At 50.8% G+C, this 18,089-nt stretch overlaps 1 protein-coding gene across 1 annotated transcript in view; it reads left to right on the top strand.

Moving 5' to 3' along the window:
* Nucleotides 1-5,397: 5,397 nt before the first annotated feature.
* LOC137306696 (pre-B-cell leukemia transcription factor-interacting protein 1-like) overlaps nucleotides 5,398-18,089 on the top strand; it is a 31,554-nt gene continuing 18,862 nt past the window's right edge. The window contains exons 1-6 of the mRNA XM_067976039.1: nucleotides 5,398-5,481; nucleotides 9,373-9,443; nucleotides 9,951-10,041; nucleotides 11,723-11,786; nucleotides 12,898-12,995; nucleotides 14,290-14,455. Of these exons, the coding sequence (XP_067832140.1) occupies nucleotides 9,982-10,041; nucleotides 11,723-11,786; nucleotides 12,898-12,995; nucleotides 14,290-14,455 (388 nt within the window). The 5' untranslated portion in view covers nucleotides 5,398-5,481; nucleotides 9,373-9,443; nucleotides 9,951-9,981. The remainder of the gene's footprint in view (nucleotides 5,482-9,372; nucleotides 9,444-9,950; nucleotides 10,042-11,722; nucleotides 11,787-12,897; nucleotides 12,996-14,289; nucleotides 14,456-18,089) is intronic.

The raw sequence follows: 18,089 nt of genomic DNA, 5'->3' as shown, positions 1-18,089 counted from the left end.
TAATGTACAATTTGTGCCATTTTGAGGGAAATGTTCAGTTTTCTTTTTTAAATAAAAGGGAAAATGTAAATCTTTATATGAAAGTTTTCGTAGCTTAGTCGGAAAAAGATTTGACATAACTTTAACCCTGCAAACCGCTGGTTACTGAAACAGTAATTGATGGATAAAGGAGCCTTTTTAATTAAAAATAAAATGAGGGTTTGTACATCACAAGCAAGAACTTGTCTGTACATAGTGGCTACCTCCAGACACGGGCAGCTACAGCTTTTGGGAATGGTAGCAACTGAAATGTGGAGAAGCATAGCTGGCAGTGTAATACTGACCTGGATTTGTGTGTTGTTGGATTGGGGGTTGTGGGGGTGGGGGGGTGTTGAAATGGTTGGACTAGCACAATAAAAACAGTGTGTGGGCAACAGGGTGGGCTACTGATACTTGTTTCTTTGTTTTGCCCACTGGTGTGAAGATAAAAAGTGAAACCACAAATAAAACCTGGTCCTTACGGCCAGAAAGAAACCGATGGGACATTGTCACTTCCTCGGGAAGGGCAGGAGTGGGTCATACTGCCCCCGCTGGAACCATTTTTACTTAATTCCTGGGATGTGGGCAAGGCTGGCATTTATTGGCCACCCCTAGTTGCCCTGAGAAGGTGGTGGTGGGCCGCCTTCTTGAACCCTGATACAACTGAGTCACTTCAGAGGGCAGTTAAGAGTCAACCACGTTGGTGTGGGACTGGAGTCACATATAGGCCCAGACTGGGTAAGGACGGCAGGTTTCCTTCCCTAAAGGTCATTAAGTGAACCAGTTGGGTTTTTACAAAAATCCGACAGCTTCATGGTCACTTTTACCGATACCAGCTTTTTTTATTTCCAGATTTTAAAAAATGGATTCTAATTTCTCAAATGCCCTGGTGGGATTTGAACTCGTGTCAGCTCAATAGCATAACCATGGGTGGGGCAGAAAGCGTTGGTCCAATGCCCCACTGTAGGTTTCTTCTGATTAATTCTGAAGCCTACAAATTTGAGGATGAGTCAGAACGGAGAGAGCATGGCACGACAAGCTGCCATCTGTTTTAAGCATTTTCTGTTTTTATTCCCCACGGATGTAAAGTTGGTTCGAGCTCAGTTTCCCACCGTGTTTTATCCTTCTTTAAAATATCCCGATGTTTGGAAGGATCTTAAAAGGCACATTATCTGACTCTCATCCCCAGCCTGTTTCTCTTCCCTCTCCCAAACTGCTTGTTCCAGATTCCACCAGTATTGCCGCCTTGCACTCAACTGCGGAGGACTCGAATACTGTGAGCACCTCGCAGGCACGATGGCAGCATTAATGTACTGCTGTAGTCGCCTTTCCATTTGAAATCAGTGAGCGCTGGTACCTGCATTAGTACTGACCGTGTTTTTATCTCACCATCACTGCCACTCAAAGACCCATTTACACTAGAGTTTAGTCTTTGCAGTAGCAGAACACAAAGCGTCTCTTGTGAACAGTGAGATCAGTTTGCTCCGATTCCAGTTTAGGGCTGAAAAAATACATTGCCCAACCAAAGACTTTTCAGATACAATTTCTGTTGCCCCTGTTTTAAAACTAGCATCTTACTCCCCACGCCTCCTCCATACCACGTCTCACTGCCCGACTGAGAAAGCAAATTAAGCTTGGGACTTTCAGAATCTTACAGCACAGAAGAGGGCAACACGGCCCATCGTGCCTGTGCTCGCTCCTTGAAAGAGCTATCCAATTAGTCCCACTCCCCCCCTACTCTTTTCCCGTTGCCCTGCAAATGTTTCCTTTTCAAGTATTTATCCAATTCCCTTTTGAAAGTTACTATTGAATCCACCGCCCTTTCAGGCAGTGCATTCTTGATCATAACTCGCTGCATTAAAAAAAAATGTCTCTATCTCCCCTCTGGTTCTTTTGCCAATTATCTTAAATCTGTGTCCTCTGGTTACTGACCCTCCTGCCAGTGGAAACTGTTTCTCCTTATTTACTCTATTAAATCTCCCCTCAACCTTCTCTGCTCTAAGGAGAACAACCCCAGCTTCCCTCTACCACTAGGTACTAGAAGACGGGTGTAAGAAGCCCAGTTGGATTCTCTTTCTTTTCCCCCACATATAACGCAGCTTGGTTGAGATTGAAAACTTTCCCTGTGAGCATGTAGCTATGAGGCTCTTTACTACAGGCTGTTTGGGCACTTGCACTGCCAGCAGATCAGATGCAAGTGCCCAAGCTATCTGCTTTGGTCAGTACATCGTCTGTCTCCCTTACATAGTGGCCCAGCGTGCCTTGTAACTCAATGCTGACTTCTGTACATAATATGAGGGAGCTCTTAATTTTTATATACCTGATCCAAACTGAACGCAAGGCTTGAAGTGTAAATGGGGCTTTGAGAAACATTTGGGGAGATCTGATTTCTTGGCAATCAGAAAACCAATGAAAAGGTAAGACTCCTCCATTTAAAAGCAATCTTAAGTATTGACTCACAAGGACATTGGACAGGGTGTCTCTCTCTGCCTCACTCACTCTGTCTCCCTCTCTCTCTCACAGTTACCTTGAAAGGTCATTGCTTGGCACACGTCTGTTAAATGTAAATTTTAGGCAGCTGGGTGACCCAAGTGGTTGGATGTTGAGTGTAAACATTTGTTACCTGGTATTACAAATGACAGTGTATGTATTGCATCAGTCTGTACAGAACATTGCATTTTTAGCATTTTTGTCAATTTTTTGCAGGATTTTAAATAAAACTACCATCAGGTACTTGAAGTCACGTGTTTAGTTTTTATTGCATGTTTCTAAAGATCATACATGTGTTTTCTGTCCACAAACATCACTTCAGTGCCAATGTAATCAGTTATAATGGGAATCCCTTATGTAAACAGGTCCCAGTGATGCTGTAGTTGCAGCTAGGAACAGGAGGAGGCCATTCAGCCCCTCGAGCCTGTTCTGCCATTCAGTTAAATCATAGCTGATCTGTATCTTAACTCCATCTACCCGCTTTGGTTCCATAACCCTTAATCCAAAAAAAAATCCATCTCAGTTTTGAAATGTCCAATTGATCCCCCAGCCTCAACAGCTTTTTGGGGGAAGAGTTTTCTAGATTTCCACTCCCCTTTGTGTGAAGAAATGCTTCCTGACATCACCCCTGAATGGCCCAGCTCTAATTTTAAGGCAAGGCCCCCCTTGTTCTTGATTTCCCCCACCAGAGGAAATAGTTTCTCTCTATCTAAACTGTCAACCCCTTTAATCATCGTAAATATGTTGATGCCCGCACACTTCCAGCAGAAGTAACTGGATAACAGTCGGACTGTTTTACCCTCTTTGATCAAAGGGGCTCTCGGACCAATTACAGCCTCCCAACTGCACCTAGACTGTTATCAGTTAACTCGCTGACCAGGCACTGACTTAGCACCTTGCTTTCTGTGGCTCTGAACTAATAATCCAGGCAAATTTTGAACAATCTTTTCCACTGCGCGTAAGAATCCCTAGGTGCCTAGAAACCCTGAACCCGATATCTAAACTTGCGTTTATACAGGTTAGAAAAAAAACAACCTGAGGCGCTTCAAAGCAGCATAAGGAAAAGTCATTTTGGTCAAAGAGTTGGTCTTTTGAGCTCATCCAAAACTCTGCTGCCCCCCCGTATCCTAACTCACATCGAGTCCCGTTCACCCATCACCCCCTGCGCTCGCTGACCTACATTGGCTCCCGGTCCAGCAACGCCTCGATTTTAAAATTCTCAGCTTCATGTTCAAATCCCTCCATGGCCCTCCCCCATCTCTGTAACCTCCTCCGGCCTTACAACCCTCCGAGATCTCTGCGCTGCTCCATGTCTGGCCTCTTGTGCATCCCACACTCCCTTCACTCCATCATTGGCGGCCGTGCCTTCAGCTGTCCAGGCCCTAAGCTCTGGAATCCCCTCCCTAAACCCCTCTGCCTCTCCTTTAAGACGCTCCTTAAAACCTACCTCTTTGACCAAGCTTTTGGTCACCTCCTTATGTGGCTTGGTGTCAAATGCTTCTGTAAAGCACCTGGGGACAGTTTACTATGTTAAAGGTGCTGTACAAATGCAAGTTGTCTTAAAGGAGAGGAGGTGGGGTGGAGCAGTTAGAGAGGGAAATTTTAGAAGGCGGTTAAAACCCATTAACTGTCAGTTTATAATTTAAGGAACTAAATCTCCTTCAGACTCTTTTTCTAGCAGAGTTCATTGGGTAGCAATCAGGTCCCACAATCAGTTGTGTTGGCTTGCCACAGTTGAATAGCTTGCTGCCCTTCACTCTTTAGCCTCACACATCAAAAGCGGCCAACGTTATCTTTGATAGGCTAAAGTTTTAAGGGTTACGAAATCAAGGGGGGATATAACCAAGGGTTCGCCCACTGAGTCTATATGGGTAGAACTGAAAAATAAGAAGGGAGAGATCACTTTGATAGGATTGTACTACAGAAGAAAGGATATTATTAAACTAGAAAGAGTGCAGAAAAGATTTACTAGGATGCTACCGGGACTTGATGGTTCGACTTATAGGGAGAGGTTGGATAGACTGAGACTTTTTTCTCTGGAGAGTAGGAGGTTTAGGGGTGATCTTACAGAAGTCTATAAAATAATGAGGGGCATAGATAAGGTAGATAGTCAAAATCTTTTCCCAAAGGTAGGGGAGTCTATAATGAGGGGGCATAGATTTAAGGTGAGAGGGGAGAGATACAAAAGGGTCCAGAGGGGCAATTCTTTCACTCAAAGGGTGGTGAGTGTCTGGAACGAGCTGCCAGAGGCAGTAGTAGAGGCGGGTACAATTTTGTCTTTTAAAAAGCATTTGGACAGTTACATGGGTAAGATGGGTATAGAGGGATATGGGCCAAGTGCAGGCAATTGGAACTAGCTTAGTGGTATAAACTGGGCGACATGGACATGTTGGGCCGAAGGGCCTGTTTCCATGTTGTAAACTTCTATGATTCTAAGGCGGGTAAATGGAGTTTGGGGACAGATCAGCCGCGATCAAATTGAACGGCGGATCGGGCTGGCGGGGCCGAGTGGCCAACTCCTGCTCCTACGGGATAAGGAGGTGGAAATCTGACGGGGCTCAATCGCTAAGCTGTGTTTGGCTGCGATGCCCCCCATGGCCGAAGAGCCCTCAGGCCACCGGGAAGAGGCAAGGGCTTTGGTAAAGTGGGTGGGGTGGGGTTGGAAGGGGAGGATTAGTCAAGCTGCTCATACTCTTGTCATGCAGGAGGCTTTAGGCCGACAGCTGCTGCCCCCTTTTAAGGCTGCAGCTGACTCCCTGGGCTATTAATACCGAGCGCTACCTGTTACTCAGCCATTGGCTGGAACCGAAAGCAGCCGCGGTACGCTCCTTCCGATTGGCCGCCGGAGCGCCCGCCTAATGAGAGGCGACGGCCGATTGGGCGGCCCCGGGCGGTCACGTGGGAGGAAATGTCTCTGCGTTCGCTTGGGAGTTTCTGTAACAAAATCAAAAGCGGCGGACGGCGACCTGGAGGGTGAGTGTGGGCCCTGGAGGGGGTATGTGAAATGTGAAGGGGGATAGGGGTCTGGGGACATATAGGGGTCTGGGGATATAGTTGTGGGGAGATGGGGCTAGGGATACATAGGGAGATAGGATTATGAGGATATTGGGATATAGTGATGGGGATAGGTATATGGGGAGATGGGGATATGTGAAGGGAGATAGGGAGCTGGGGATATATTGGGATATAGTGATGGGGATATGGGGATATGGGGATATAGTGATAGGGAGATGGAGCTAGGGATCTGGGGATATATTGGGATATAGGGATATGGGGACATAGTTATGGGGAGATGGAGTGACAGGGATATGGGGATATAGTGATGGGGATATAGTGATAGGGCTATGGGGATATAGTGATGGGGCAATGGGGATATAGTGATGGGGCAATGGGGATATAGTGATGGGGCAATGGGGATATAGTGATGGGGCAATGGGGATATAGTGATGGGGCAATGGGGATATAGTGATGGGGCAATGGGGATATAGTGATGGGGCAATGGGGATATAGTGATGGGGATATGGGGATATAGTGATGGGGATATGGGGATATAGTGATGGGGGATATGGGGATATAATGATGGGGATATGGGGATATAGTGATTGGGGATATGGGGATATAGTGATGGGGGATATGGGGATATAGTGATGGGGATATAGTGATGGGGATATGGGGATATGGGGATATAGTGATGGGGATATAGTGATGGGGATATAGTGATGGGGATATAGTGATGGGGATATGGGGATATAGTGATGGGGGATATGGGGATATAGTGATGGGGATATGGGGATATAGTGATGGGGGATATGGGGATATAGTGATGGGGATATGGGGATATAGTGATGGGGATATGGGGATATAGTGATGGGGAGATGGGGATATAGTGATGGGGATATGGGGATATAGTGATGGGGATATAGTGATGGGGGATATGGGGATATAGTGATAGGGCTATGGGGATATAGTGATGGGGGATATAGTGATGATGGGGGATATGGGGATATAGTGAGAGGGATATGGCGTGATGGGGATAGGGATATGAGGGTAAGACGATATGGGGGTGAGGGACAAGGGGTGAGCAGGATATGGGGCAAGGTGAGGGGTCGAGTGGAGTAGTGAGGGGGGAAAGAGATCGAGTCCCTCAAAGATGCAGCAAGCTGCCGTTCAGTGTGAATATGATTGTATTTCTTTGTTATTTTTATCCAATTATATTTTAATGTTTAATTTTACTTGTATCTATATTTATATTTTAAATACTGTATATGTATATCTGATTTCTATTGTAATATTTTTAATATCTTTTTCTATAATTTATAAATTTCTGTGTTTGTATTTTTATTTTAATATGTACTTTATTTTTATTTCAATGAAATTTATATCTAGTTGTAGTATTTTCTTTTAATGCAGCCTCTTAATTCAAACTTAATATTTTGAGTTAGTTGAAAAAGTTTCTTTTAAGCATTACATTCTCACTCTTTTGTGTTATTTTTGTTGCTTAATTCAAATTAGTGGATAATTCAGTTTTTAGTGCAAAAAGTGACTGAAATGTTAATAGACTGTGTGAATTTTATTATATTTTAATTGTATATCTTTTCATATTTTAGTATGTATTTCAATTTGTCTATTTTTCAATGTATTTTATATGTATTTATATTTTTGTTTATTTTATAATTTCCTTTGTCCTCTCTCTGTCTGTCTTTGTCTCTCTGTCTGTCTTTGTCTCTCTGTCTGTCTTTGTCTCTCTGTCTGTCTTTGTCTCTCTGTCTGTCTTTGTCTCTCTGTCTGTCTTTGTCTCTCTGTCTGTCTTTGTCTCTCTGTCTGTCTTTGTCTCTCTGTCTGTCTTTGTCTCTCTGTCTCTGTCTTTGTCTCTCTGTCTCTGTCTTTGTCTCTCTGTCTCTGTCTGTCTCTCTTCTCTGCGCCTGTCCCCCTCTCTCACTGCCCCATATTAAGGTGATATTAGGAGCGAGGTTGATATAATGGCACTCGACACAAACTATGGAACGTGTAGGATCAGTAACTTTTTCCAAATGATTTTCCAAAGGGAAAAATCATCTCCACCCCCCCCTCCCCGCACTGGAAGGTTGGATGGGGACAAGATCAGGCTCAGCTGTGATGCACCCCCGTGTGGAATAGTCTGCCAAACCTCACCGTCTGGGTTCACGCGTGAAGAATGGGCACCTGCGAACCCTGGCGTGAGTCAGCACTTAGAAGAAAGCGAGGGAACAGTGATATTGGCAAACGATAATATTCCCCACTTGCCAGTTGGTTCAGGGAAGTCTGTTGGAAAGAGTTTCAGAGACGCTGCAGACCTGTTGAGTTGAAGAATGTGTTTTTAAAAAAATTACCTTGTAACTTTCCCACCCGTTTCCCAGCGACACTCTGAATCCGAGATTGGGGGGGCTATTCAACCATGGAGGGCGTCGCAGCCGGCACTCGCTGTCTAGACGCACGTCTGTGGAACGGTGCCCTAGTACAGCCGCAGCAAGTAAAGACCGGTCAGAGGAGAGGGGTGATTCCTATCTTTGAAATGCCAGTTTGATTCATAAATAAACTGCAGTTTTTAAGAATCATAAAAAGGTTACAGCACGAGAAAAAGAGGCCATTCGGCCCATTGAGTCCGTGCAAGAGCAATCCGGCTCGTCCCACTCCCCCCGCCCTTACCCCGCAGCCCTGCAGTTTTTTTTTCCTTTCACCTGACGCCTCTCGTCGGAAAGACGGCACCTCCGACAGTGCAGCACTCCCTCAGCGCTGGCACCGGGGGAGTGTCGGGCCTGGATTTTGCGCTCGAGTCCCTGGGGTGGGGGCTCGAACCCCACGGGCCCTCTGACTCGGAGGCGAGGGTGTTACCCGCTGAGCCACGGCAGACTGGAAATGCTCCCCCCCCCCCCCTCTTCTATCAGTGACGTACGCTGTTCTCCAAGTTCAGTCAGTGAGGCACTGCGTCTGCGGCATGTCGCTCGAGAGCTTTCACCAGCTGCCCCATCCGACCGTAAACTTCTACGTTAAAAGAGAAACCATTTTGTGTCAAATCCCACAAACTCGCCTCACAGCTGCCGAGACTGAACATCTGTTCCGGGACGTTCTAAGGCAGCCTCGTCCAATACGTTAGCCGCCAGCCCTGTGTGGCTAAGTGGGAATCCAGATGTGACACAATGGGCCGAATGGCCGTGAATTCCCTTGATTCTACGTGGCTAACTACCGTTCTGATTTAGTAAATAAAAAGTGAGTCATAGACACTGTGGTTGGGCCTGTGATCTCAATATCTTGCCTCAGGCGTGTCTATTTACTAGTTGTCAGCTGTAGCTCAGCGGGTGAGTCTCTGAGTCAGAAGGTCGTAGGTTCGAGTCCAAAGACTTGAGCGCCATAATCCAGGCCGACACTCCCAGTGCCGGTACTGAGGGAGTGCTGCACTGTCGGAGGTGCCATCTTTCTGATGAGACGTTAAACCGAGGCCCTCTCAGATGGACGTAAAAGATCCCACGGCCACTATTGGAAGAAGAGCAGGGGGGTTTGTCCTGGGGCCAATATTTATCCCTCAACCAACATCACTAAAACAGATGATCTGGGTCATTTATCACATTGCTGTTTGTGGGATCTTGCTGTGCGCAAATTGGCTGCTGCGTTTCCTACATTACAACAGTGACTACACTTCAAAAAGTACGTCATTGGCTGTAAAGCGCTTTGGGACGTCCTGAGACCGTGAAAGGCACGATAGAAATGGGAGTTCTTTCCGTAGGGCCTAAGCTTTCTGTCCTCAGTGGGGAGACCCCAGATACAAGCCCCATCCCTAACCCGAACCCGGGTTAATTCCCGGGTGTCTCGAGGTGCCGGCTCTGACCGACCCCTTGTGTTCTGATCTAGGATTCAGCCACCCGTGAGGCGACAGGGTTAAGAGCTGGTGTAAACGATCGTCTGCCTGGGAAGTCTGCGCGGTAAGTTCCAGAAGCATCGGAATTGACGGGGAACGCAGGGAGAGGAAAAATTATCAATTTTAGCAACTGTCGGCAGGATTGCTCTCCTTAGAGCAGAGAATGTTACGGTGGAGATTTAATCGAGGTGTTCAAAATGTTTTGGTCGATTTTAAATAAGGAGACACTGTTTCCAGTGGCAGGAGGGTCGGGAACCAGAGGACACAGATTTAAGATAATTGGCGAAAGATCCAGAGGGGGAGATGAGGAGAATTTTTTTTGACGCAGCGAGTTGTTCTGATCTGGAATTCGCTGCCTGAAAGGGCGGTGGAAGCAGATTCAATAGTAACTTTCAAAAGGGAATTGGATAAATACTTGAAAAGGAAAAATTTGCAGGGCAGTGGGGAAAGAGTGGGACTAATTGCAGAGCTCTTTCAAAGAGCCAGCACAGGCACGATGGGTTGAATGGCCTCCTGTGCTGTATGATTCTACGAATTCTGTTCATTGGTTTCCCCTGTTCTTGTTTCCCAGATAGGCCCTTGCTCTTTTGCTTGACAGCGGGATGTCGGGGAGCCCTGACGAAGCTCAGACTTCTGTCCAGACGCCGTTAGAGAGAACTGAGGTAACCGTCTCGTCCAAAAGGAGCTCTTAAAAAGTTTGGGCCCCGGGTCCGTCTTTTCCTACGACCCTCTTCTGGAAGATCCCAGTTGGGGATGGCAGAATGGGGTTGTGGGGTGGGGGGTGGGGTTGGTGATTGTACATTTTACACTCGTTCCCTCACCTTTACGGAACGCAGGTGTTCACCGGGGCTCCCCGCCCCTGATAATTCCACCCCCCCCCACTGCGGGAAAATGCACCCCCGAGGATTGGTGGAATGGGTCAGGATTGGTTGTGATTCCACTCCCAGTGTCAGCCGTGGCTCAGTGGGTCGCACACTTGCCTCCGAACCAGAGGGTCGTGGGTTCGAGCCCCCACTCCAGAGACTTGAGCCCCACAATCCAGGCCGACACTCCCAGTGCCCGGCCAGTACTGAGGGAGGGCCGCACTGTCGGAGGTGCCGTCTTTCGGATGAGACGTTAAACCGAGGGCCCCGTCTGCCCCTCTCAGGTGGATGTAAAAGATCCCACGGCCTCTATTGGAAGAAGAGCAGGGGGGAGTTCTCCCCGGTGTCCTGGGGCCGATATTTATCCCTCAACCAACGTAATTAAAAACCGATTATCTGGTCATTATCACACTGCTGTTTGTGGGAGTCCAAGAGTCCCAGCTTAGGGACCTCACCCAATGTGAACAAATATTAAGAGAGAAAGACAGGCCTTTCACCACCTCAGGACGTCCCAAAGCGCTTTACAGCCGATGGAGTACTTTTTGAAGTGTAGTCACTGTTGTAATGTAGGAAACGTGGCAGCCAATTTGCGCACAGCAAGATCCCACAAACAGCAATGTGATAAATGACCAGATCACCTGTCTGACCCTTGTGGGGGGGCATGTCTGACACTTGGGGACAGGGCTCTCTGCTGTATCCACCCTCTGGGGGGGCGGGGCTCTCTGCAGTATCCACCCTCTGGGGGGGGGCGGGGCTCTCTGCTGTATCCACCCTCTGGGGGGGGCGGGGCTCTCTGCAGTATCCACCCTCTGGGGGGGGGGGCGGGGCTCTCTGCAGTATCCACCCTCTGGGGGGGGCGGGGCTCTCTGCAGTATCCACCCTCTGGGGGGGGGGCGGGGCTCTCTGCAGTATCCACCCTCTGGGGGGGGCGGGGCTCTCTGCAGTATCCACCCTCTGGGGGGGCGGGGCTCTCTGCAGTATCCACCCTCTGGGGGGGGCGGGGCTCTCTGCTGTATCCACCCTCTGGGGGGGCGGGGCTCTCTGCTGTATCCACCCTCTGGGGGGGGGCGGGGCTCTCTGCTGTATCCACCCTCTGGGGGGGCGGGGCTCTCTGCTGTATCCACCCTTTGGGGGGCGGGGCTGTTCTCTGTATCCACCCCCTGGGAGCGGGGCTATCCTGCTGTATACGCCCACCCCGGGGGGGGGGGGGGGGCAGGGCGGGGCGGGGCTATCCTGATGTATCCGCCCCGGGGGGGCGGGGCGATCCTGATGTATCCGCCCTGTGGGCGGGGCTATCCTGCTGTATCCGCCCCCCCCAGGGGCGGGGCTATCCTGCTGTATCCACCCCCCCAGGGGCGGGGCTATCCTGCTGTATCCGCCCCCCCAGGGGCGGGGCTATCCTGCTGTATCCACCCCCCACAGGGGCGGGGCTATCCTCTGTATCGAGCCCCACTCACTGCCCTGTGATGATGTTTTGCAGGAATCTGCTGTGGAAACACTGCGAGACGGGACTGACGAACTCCCCGAGATCTCTGACCCCCCAGGTAAGGTCTTCAACCTGAATAATGTGGCTAACACTCTGGGGAGGTGCCGGGTTCCGTACCGGGCGAGCTGACCGCAGCAATGGCAGGGGGATCGATACCACTGAATAACGGACACCCCCGAGTCAGTATTCAACCAATCTTCACAACGGGAATTTCTGCGCTGACCCATTTGTGGGGAGGGGGAGGCCATACTCTGCCGCTCTGGGGACTTGTTCCTCCTCTCCCTTTGTGGAAAATTCCTCCCCCCTCCCCCCCCCCCCCCCCCCCTCAATCCTGCCTCCCTCAAGGTCCTGCCCCTTGCTGGGGGATCATTCCACAGTCGCCGGCTGTGCTTCAGATCCTCACCCGAAGGCACACTCCTGTGCGTGATGTTGGACTGGCTATTCGACCATGGGAAGAGTACCACCGCTGAGTCAGGTCCTGTCCCTGCTCAGCCTCCACACGCTGCATCGAATCAAGACACAGCCTGCATTTATACAGCGCCTTTCACCACCTCAGGACGTCCCAAAGCGCTTTACAGCCGATGGAGTACTTTTTGAAGTGTGGTCACTGTTGTAATGTACGAAACGCGGCAGCCAATTTGCGCACAGCAAGATCCCACAAACAGCAATGTGATAATGACCAGACCATTTGCTGGTTGAGGGATAAATATCGGCCCCAGGACACCGGGGAGAACTCCCCCCTGCTCTTCTTCCAATAGCGGGCCGTGGGATCTTTTACGTCCACCTGAGAGGGGCAGACGGGGCCCTCGGTTTAACATCTCATCCGAAAGACGGCACCTCCGACAGTGCAGCACTCCCTCAGTACTGGGCACTGGGAGCGTCACTTTGCATTGGGACACAAATTCAACCACCCTCTACACTGTCCCATCAAACACTCCCAGGGCAGGTACAGGGTTAGATACAGAGTAAAGCTCCCTCTACACTGTCCCATCAAACACTCCCAGGGCAGGTACAGGGTTAGATACAGAGTAAAGCTCCCTCTGCACTGTTTCCTGGGGTGTAGAACAGTGCCCCTTATTGCCCACTGTGAGAGGACACTTACTGAAACTTCACTGGGACAGGAAGGCTTTAATTTTTCTGCCTGAAATGTTTTTTTAAATCTTTGACAGCAGAGGTTGTGGATTCTCCGTCGCCACCTGAACATGAGGAGCGAGCAAGATTAGAAAGCAGTGGTGTTGGTCCACAGGAGAGTGAAATCCCCCTGGAGGTAAATCTTTTCACATTCATCAACCGATTCGATTGACAACAGTCAGAGCCAAAGAGCTGAGGGAGTCGCTGTGGATTTTATTTGGTCTCAAGTGAATCTCCTCTGTATCTAATCCGTGCTGTACCTGCCCTGGGAGTGTTTGATGGGACAGTGTAGAGGGAGCTTTACTCTGTATCTAACCCTGTACCTGCCCTGGGAGTGTTTGATGGGACAGTGTAGAGGGAGCTTTACTCTGTATCTAACCCTGTACCTGCCCTGGGAGTGTTTGATGGGACAGTGTAGAGGGAGCTTTACTCTGTATCTAACCCTGTACCTGCCCGGGGAGTGTTTGACGGGACAGTGTAGAGGGAGCTTTACTCTGTATCTAACCCTGTACCTGCCCGGGGAGTGTTTGACGGGACAGTGTAGAGGGAGCTTTACTCTGTATCTAACCCGTGCTGTACCTGCCCTGGGAGTGCCACTTATTGGCTCCTCTGCTCTCAATATAACCTCTCCCGGAGATGGGGGCGTGGGGGGTGATCTCAAGGTCAGAAAAACCAGCAGGAAATGACTGGCTTTCTGTGAGAGGGTTGAGTTGTGAACTATTGATGTCTTGTACACAGTGTGATGCCGGGAGTGTGACAGACAGCCTCTGCGCTTGCCCTGGTACTATGCCCATTGGCCGCCCGTCCCGGGTGAGCCTGGACCATGAGTGTGTGCGGGCTATTCAACCGGTGAGAGCATCACGGCTAAACCAGATCCTGTCCTCACACATGCAGGCCTGTGCGCATTCCTGCAGGAGTCAGACAGGAACCCTGGTGGCCCCCTTTCATTTTCATTGCCCCTCCAGAGGCGCTGCCCCCTGCTGTCAAATTAGTCCCACTCCCCCGGTACTTCTCCCCCCTCCGTAGCCTTGCAATCTTTTTTCCCTTTGAAGCATTTATCCAATTCCCTTTTGAAAGTTCGACGAGTGGCCGTGGGATCTTTTACGGTCCGCCTGAGAGGAGCAGACGGGGCCTCGGTTTAATGTTTCGTCTGAAAGACGGCACCTCCGACAGTGCAGCACTCCCTCAGCACTGGCACTGGGAGTGTCGGCCTGGATTTTGTGCTCGAGTCTCTGGAGTGGGGGCTCGAACCCACGATCCTCGTGACTCGGGGGGGCGAGAGAGTGTTACTCGCTGAGCCACAGCTGTCACTCTTTCCCCAAACACATTTCCCACCACACCCGGTCCAGCTGTTTTCCTCTGTGTGTGCGCGCGCACCCTCCTCCACATCTGCCCCGGAGTTTCCCGTTGACGTCTCCTTTCTCTTGTAGATCCCGCTCGAGGACGGGGCGGCCGATCGTCGCTCGAGCCCCCCCGAAGACGCCGCCGCCTTTTCCGCGATCGCAGGGGGCAGCCGAGTTGGCGCGTGCCCGGGGGTACCCGCGGAGGACAGCGGCGGAGAGTCCCACGAGCAACGGGCGGGCGCCTCAGGACCAGGTGAGCTCTCCGCGCGGGAAGGAGACGCTCGGGTCCGGTTAATTTCCGCGGCCGCGTTATCGGGCGGGTCCCGTCGAGGCGAAAGACGCGGCCCGACCTCCCGTCCGCACGGGTAAACGCAAAGCGTGACGCATCGCGGCCCCGTAGGCCCCAGGGCAGACCTTTGCTCCGTGCCGAGTTAGACAATCTCGGGGGTTCTGTTGCCTTTGATGGAAACTTGATCAAAGTCGCCCGTTCCTGGCTGGTTAATACAGGGACACGAGAGAGTGGGCATGGGATAAGCACAATGACAATAACCTGCATTTATATAGCGCCTTTAATGCAGTAAAACGTCCCCAAGGCGCTTCACATGAGCGTAAATCAGACAAAATTTAACTCCGAGCCACATAAGGAGATATTAGGACAGGTGACCAAAAGCATTGTCACTGTTGTAATGCAGGAAACGCAGCAGCCAATTTGCGCACAGCAAGATCCCACAAACAGCAATGTGATGAATGACCAGATCATCTGTTTTAATGATGTTGGTTGAGGGATAAATATTGGCCCCAGGACACCGGGGAGAACTCCCCCCCCTGCTCTTCTTCAAAATAGAGGTCGTCGAGCCCAGACTGACGAGGTAAAATCGCCCCCTCGCTCTCCCTCTGTCAGCTTGGCTCAGAGGGTAGCACTCTCTCTCATCGCCTCCGAGTCAGAAGGTCGTGGGTTCGAGCCCCACTCCAGAGGCCGTCACTCCCCGGTGCCAGTACTGAGGGAGTGCTGCACTGTCGGAGGTGCCGCCTTTCGGATGAGACGTTAAACCGAGGGCCCCGTCTGCCCTCTCAGGTGGACGTGAAAGATCCCACGGCCGCTATTGGAAGAAGAGCAGGGGGGAGTTCTCCCCGGGGTCCTGGGACCAATATTTATTCCCCAGCTAACATGACTAAAAGCAGATTAACTGGTCGCTCCTCTCGTTGCTGCTGGCGGGATCTTGCTGTGTAAAACATGCCACATTTTTCTAAAAGTGATAGTTGCAGCACGTCAGTGTAAAGTGCTTTGAGATGGTGCCATGAGGGACTGTAAGGTACGATTATCAATGAAAGCATTGCCTTCTGGCTCTCGCTCTCAGCCACGAGAGAGATGGAGGCAGTGAAGTTAATCCCCTGAAGACTCGGCCTGTTCCCACTGGGCTCACAGTACACGAGTAATTTGACACTGGCACTAATTGGCAGTCTCACTGGGAGAGACAGCGTGGTGTGTGGGAAATAGAAAATCACAGTGCTGGACCTGCCCTGGGAGTGTTTGATGGGACAGTGTAGAGGGAGCTTTACACTGTATCTAACCCGTGCTGTACCTGCCCTGGGAGTGTTGATGGACAGTGAGAGGGAGCTTTACACTGTATCTAACCTGTACCTGCCCTGGGAGTGTTTGATGGACAGTGTAGAGGGAGCTTTACACTGTATCTAACCCTGTACCTGCCCTGGGAGTGTTTGATGGGACAGTGTAGAGGGAGCTTTACTCTGTATCTAACCCGTGCTGTACCTGCCCTGGGAGTGTTTGATGGACAGTGTAGAGGAGCTTTACACTGTATCTAACCCGTGCTGTACCTGCCCTGGGAGTGTTTGATGGGACAGTGTAGAGGGAGCTTTACTCTGTATCTAACCCTGTACCTGCCCTGGGAGAGCTTGACGGGACAGTGTAGAGGGAGCTTTACTCTGTATCTAACCCTGTACCTGCCCTGGGAGTGTTGATGGGACAGTGTAGAGGAGCTTTACTCTGTATCTAACTCTGTACCTGCCCTGGGAGTGATTGATGGGACAGTGTAGAGGGAGCTTTACTCTGTATCTAACTGCGGGTGGTGTGAATATTCAGTGAGAAGCTGTTCTCTTGTGACAGTTGCAATCAGGAACTCGCCATGTGGAAGATGATGAGTAAAAACCTGCCTGGTTTAATTATCCATCTAATAACGTAGCACAGGTATTGTAGCTTTGAGGATTTGCTCCCTCTACACTGTCCCATCAAACACTCCCAGGGCAGGTACAGGGTTAGATACAGAGTAAAGCTCCCTCTACACTGTCCCATCAAACACTCCCAGGTCAGGTACAGGGTTAGATACAGAGTAAAGCTCCCTCTACACTGTCCTGTCAAACACTCCCAGGGCAGGTACAGGGTTAGATACAGAGTAAAGCTCCCTCTACACTGTCCCATCAAACACTCCCAGGGCAGGTACAGGGTTAGATACAGAGTAAAGCTCCCTCTACACTGTCCCATCAAACACTCCCAGGTCAGGTACAGGGTTAGATAGAGAGTAAGCTCCGATTGATTGAGGAACAGGCTTGAGGGGCTCCTATGCTTTGAACATAAGTGGCTCTTATGATCCAAACTGATGTGCCTCCTGACTGTCCAAACCGAGTCTGAGCCAGACAATCGCAGTGCACACTGTCTGCCACTGGAGGGCGGTGGTTGCCTGCAGTAAGGCACTGGAGGCAGCGCGCTGGCTCCTCCATGTGGTTAACGACGGTATCGCAGCAACAAAGGTCTGAAGTTTCCACCTCCCTGGAACTTTATTTTTCTCAGTTTTGTCTTTTCCCGCCACCATTTCTCCCCACCTCCCCTTTGTGCAGAGTATGGGGGAGCAGGGGCAATTTTCCTCCGGTCGCACTCCAGCGACTCGAGCCCATAATCCAGGCCCGACACTCCCGGTGCCAGTACTGAGGGAGCGCCGCACTGTCGGAGGTGCCCGTCTTTCGGATGAGACGTTAAACCGAGGGCCCCGTCTGCCCCTCTCAGGTGGACGTAAAAGATCCCACGGCCACTATTGGAAGAAGAGCAGGGGGGAGTTCTCCCCGGTGTCCTGGGCCCGATATTTATCCTCGACCAACATCACTTAAAAAAACTGATGATCTGGGTCGTTATCACATTGCTGTTTGTGGGATCTTGCTGTGCGCAAATTGGCGTTTCCTACATTACAACAGTTGTAACGTTCTTTGGGACGTCCTGAGGTGGTGAAAGGCGCGATAGAAATGAAAGTCTTCCTTCCTTTACTGCCTGGACCCTGAGCTGATGCCAGCTGTAGGGTCCCTGCGGGTGCGAAGATTGGCCTCTGTGCATCCAGGTTTTGGTGGGGAAAGCAGCCAGGGCTCCTGCCCCGATTTGGTAAGCACTGACTCCCCCCCCCCCCCCCCCCCCCCCCCCCTCAAGACACCCCCAAATGGGATTGGGCTCAGCTGCGATGCCCCCCATGGTCACATAGCCTTCCAGCGGGACGCCGTTTTGAAGAGCCTGGTTTGCTGGGTGGAATCGGCCCAGACTCTTCCCGTTTCTTTTCCCCCTCCTCTCCTGCGCTCGCTGGCGTTCGGCTGCTGGAGCGAGAGGCCGTTTCTTGTTGTACCGACCCCCCGGGTCAGTGAGCAGCAGCAGACTGCCCGACTGTGGATCAGCAGCTGATCTGTGCCAGCCTGCCTGTACTTTCCAGCCAGGAGTCACCGGATATCCCGCACCCACTCCTTCACCACCCGGCGCACAGTGGCTGCAGTGTGGACCATCCACAGGATGCACTGCAGCAACTCGCCAAGGCTTCTTCGACAGCACCTCCAAACCCGCGACCTCTACCACCTAGAAGGACAAGGGCAGCAGGCACATGGAACAACACCACCTA

This window comes from Heptranchias perlo, chromosome 44 (assembly GCF_035084215.1).
Source record: "Heptranchias perlo isolate sHepPer1 chromosome 44, sHepPer1.hap1, whole genome shotgun sequence".
In the NCBI taxonomy this organism is placed as follows: domain Eukaryota; kingdom Metazoa; phylum Chordata; class Chondrichthyes; order Hexanchiformes; family Hexanchidae; genus Heptranchias; species Heptranchias perlo.
The sequence above is the reverse complement of the archived record's forward strand: the minus strand, read 5'-3'. Positions and strand labels throughout refer to the sequence as shown.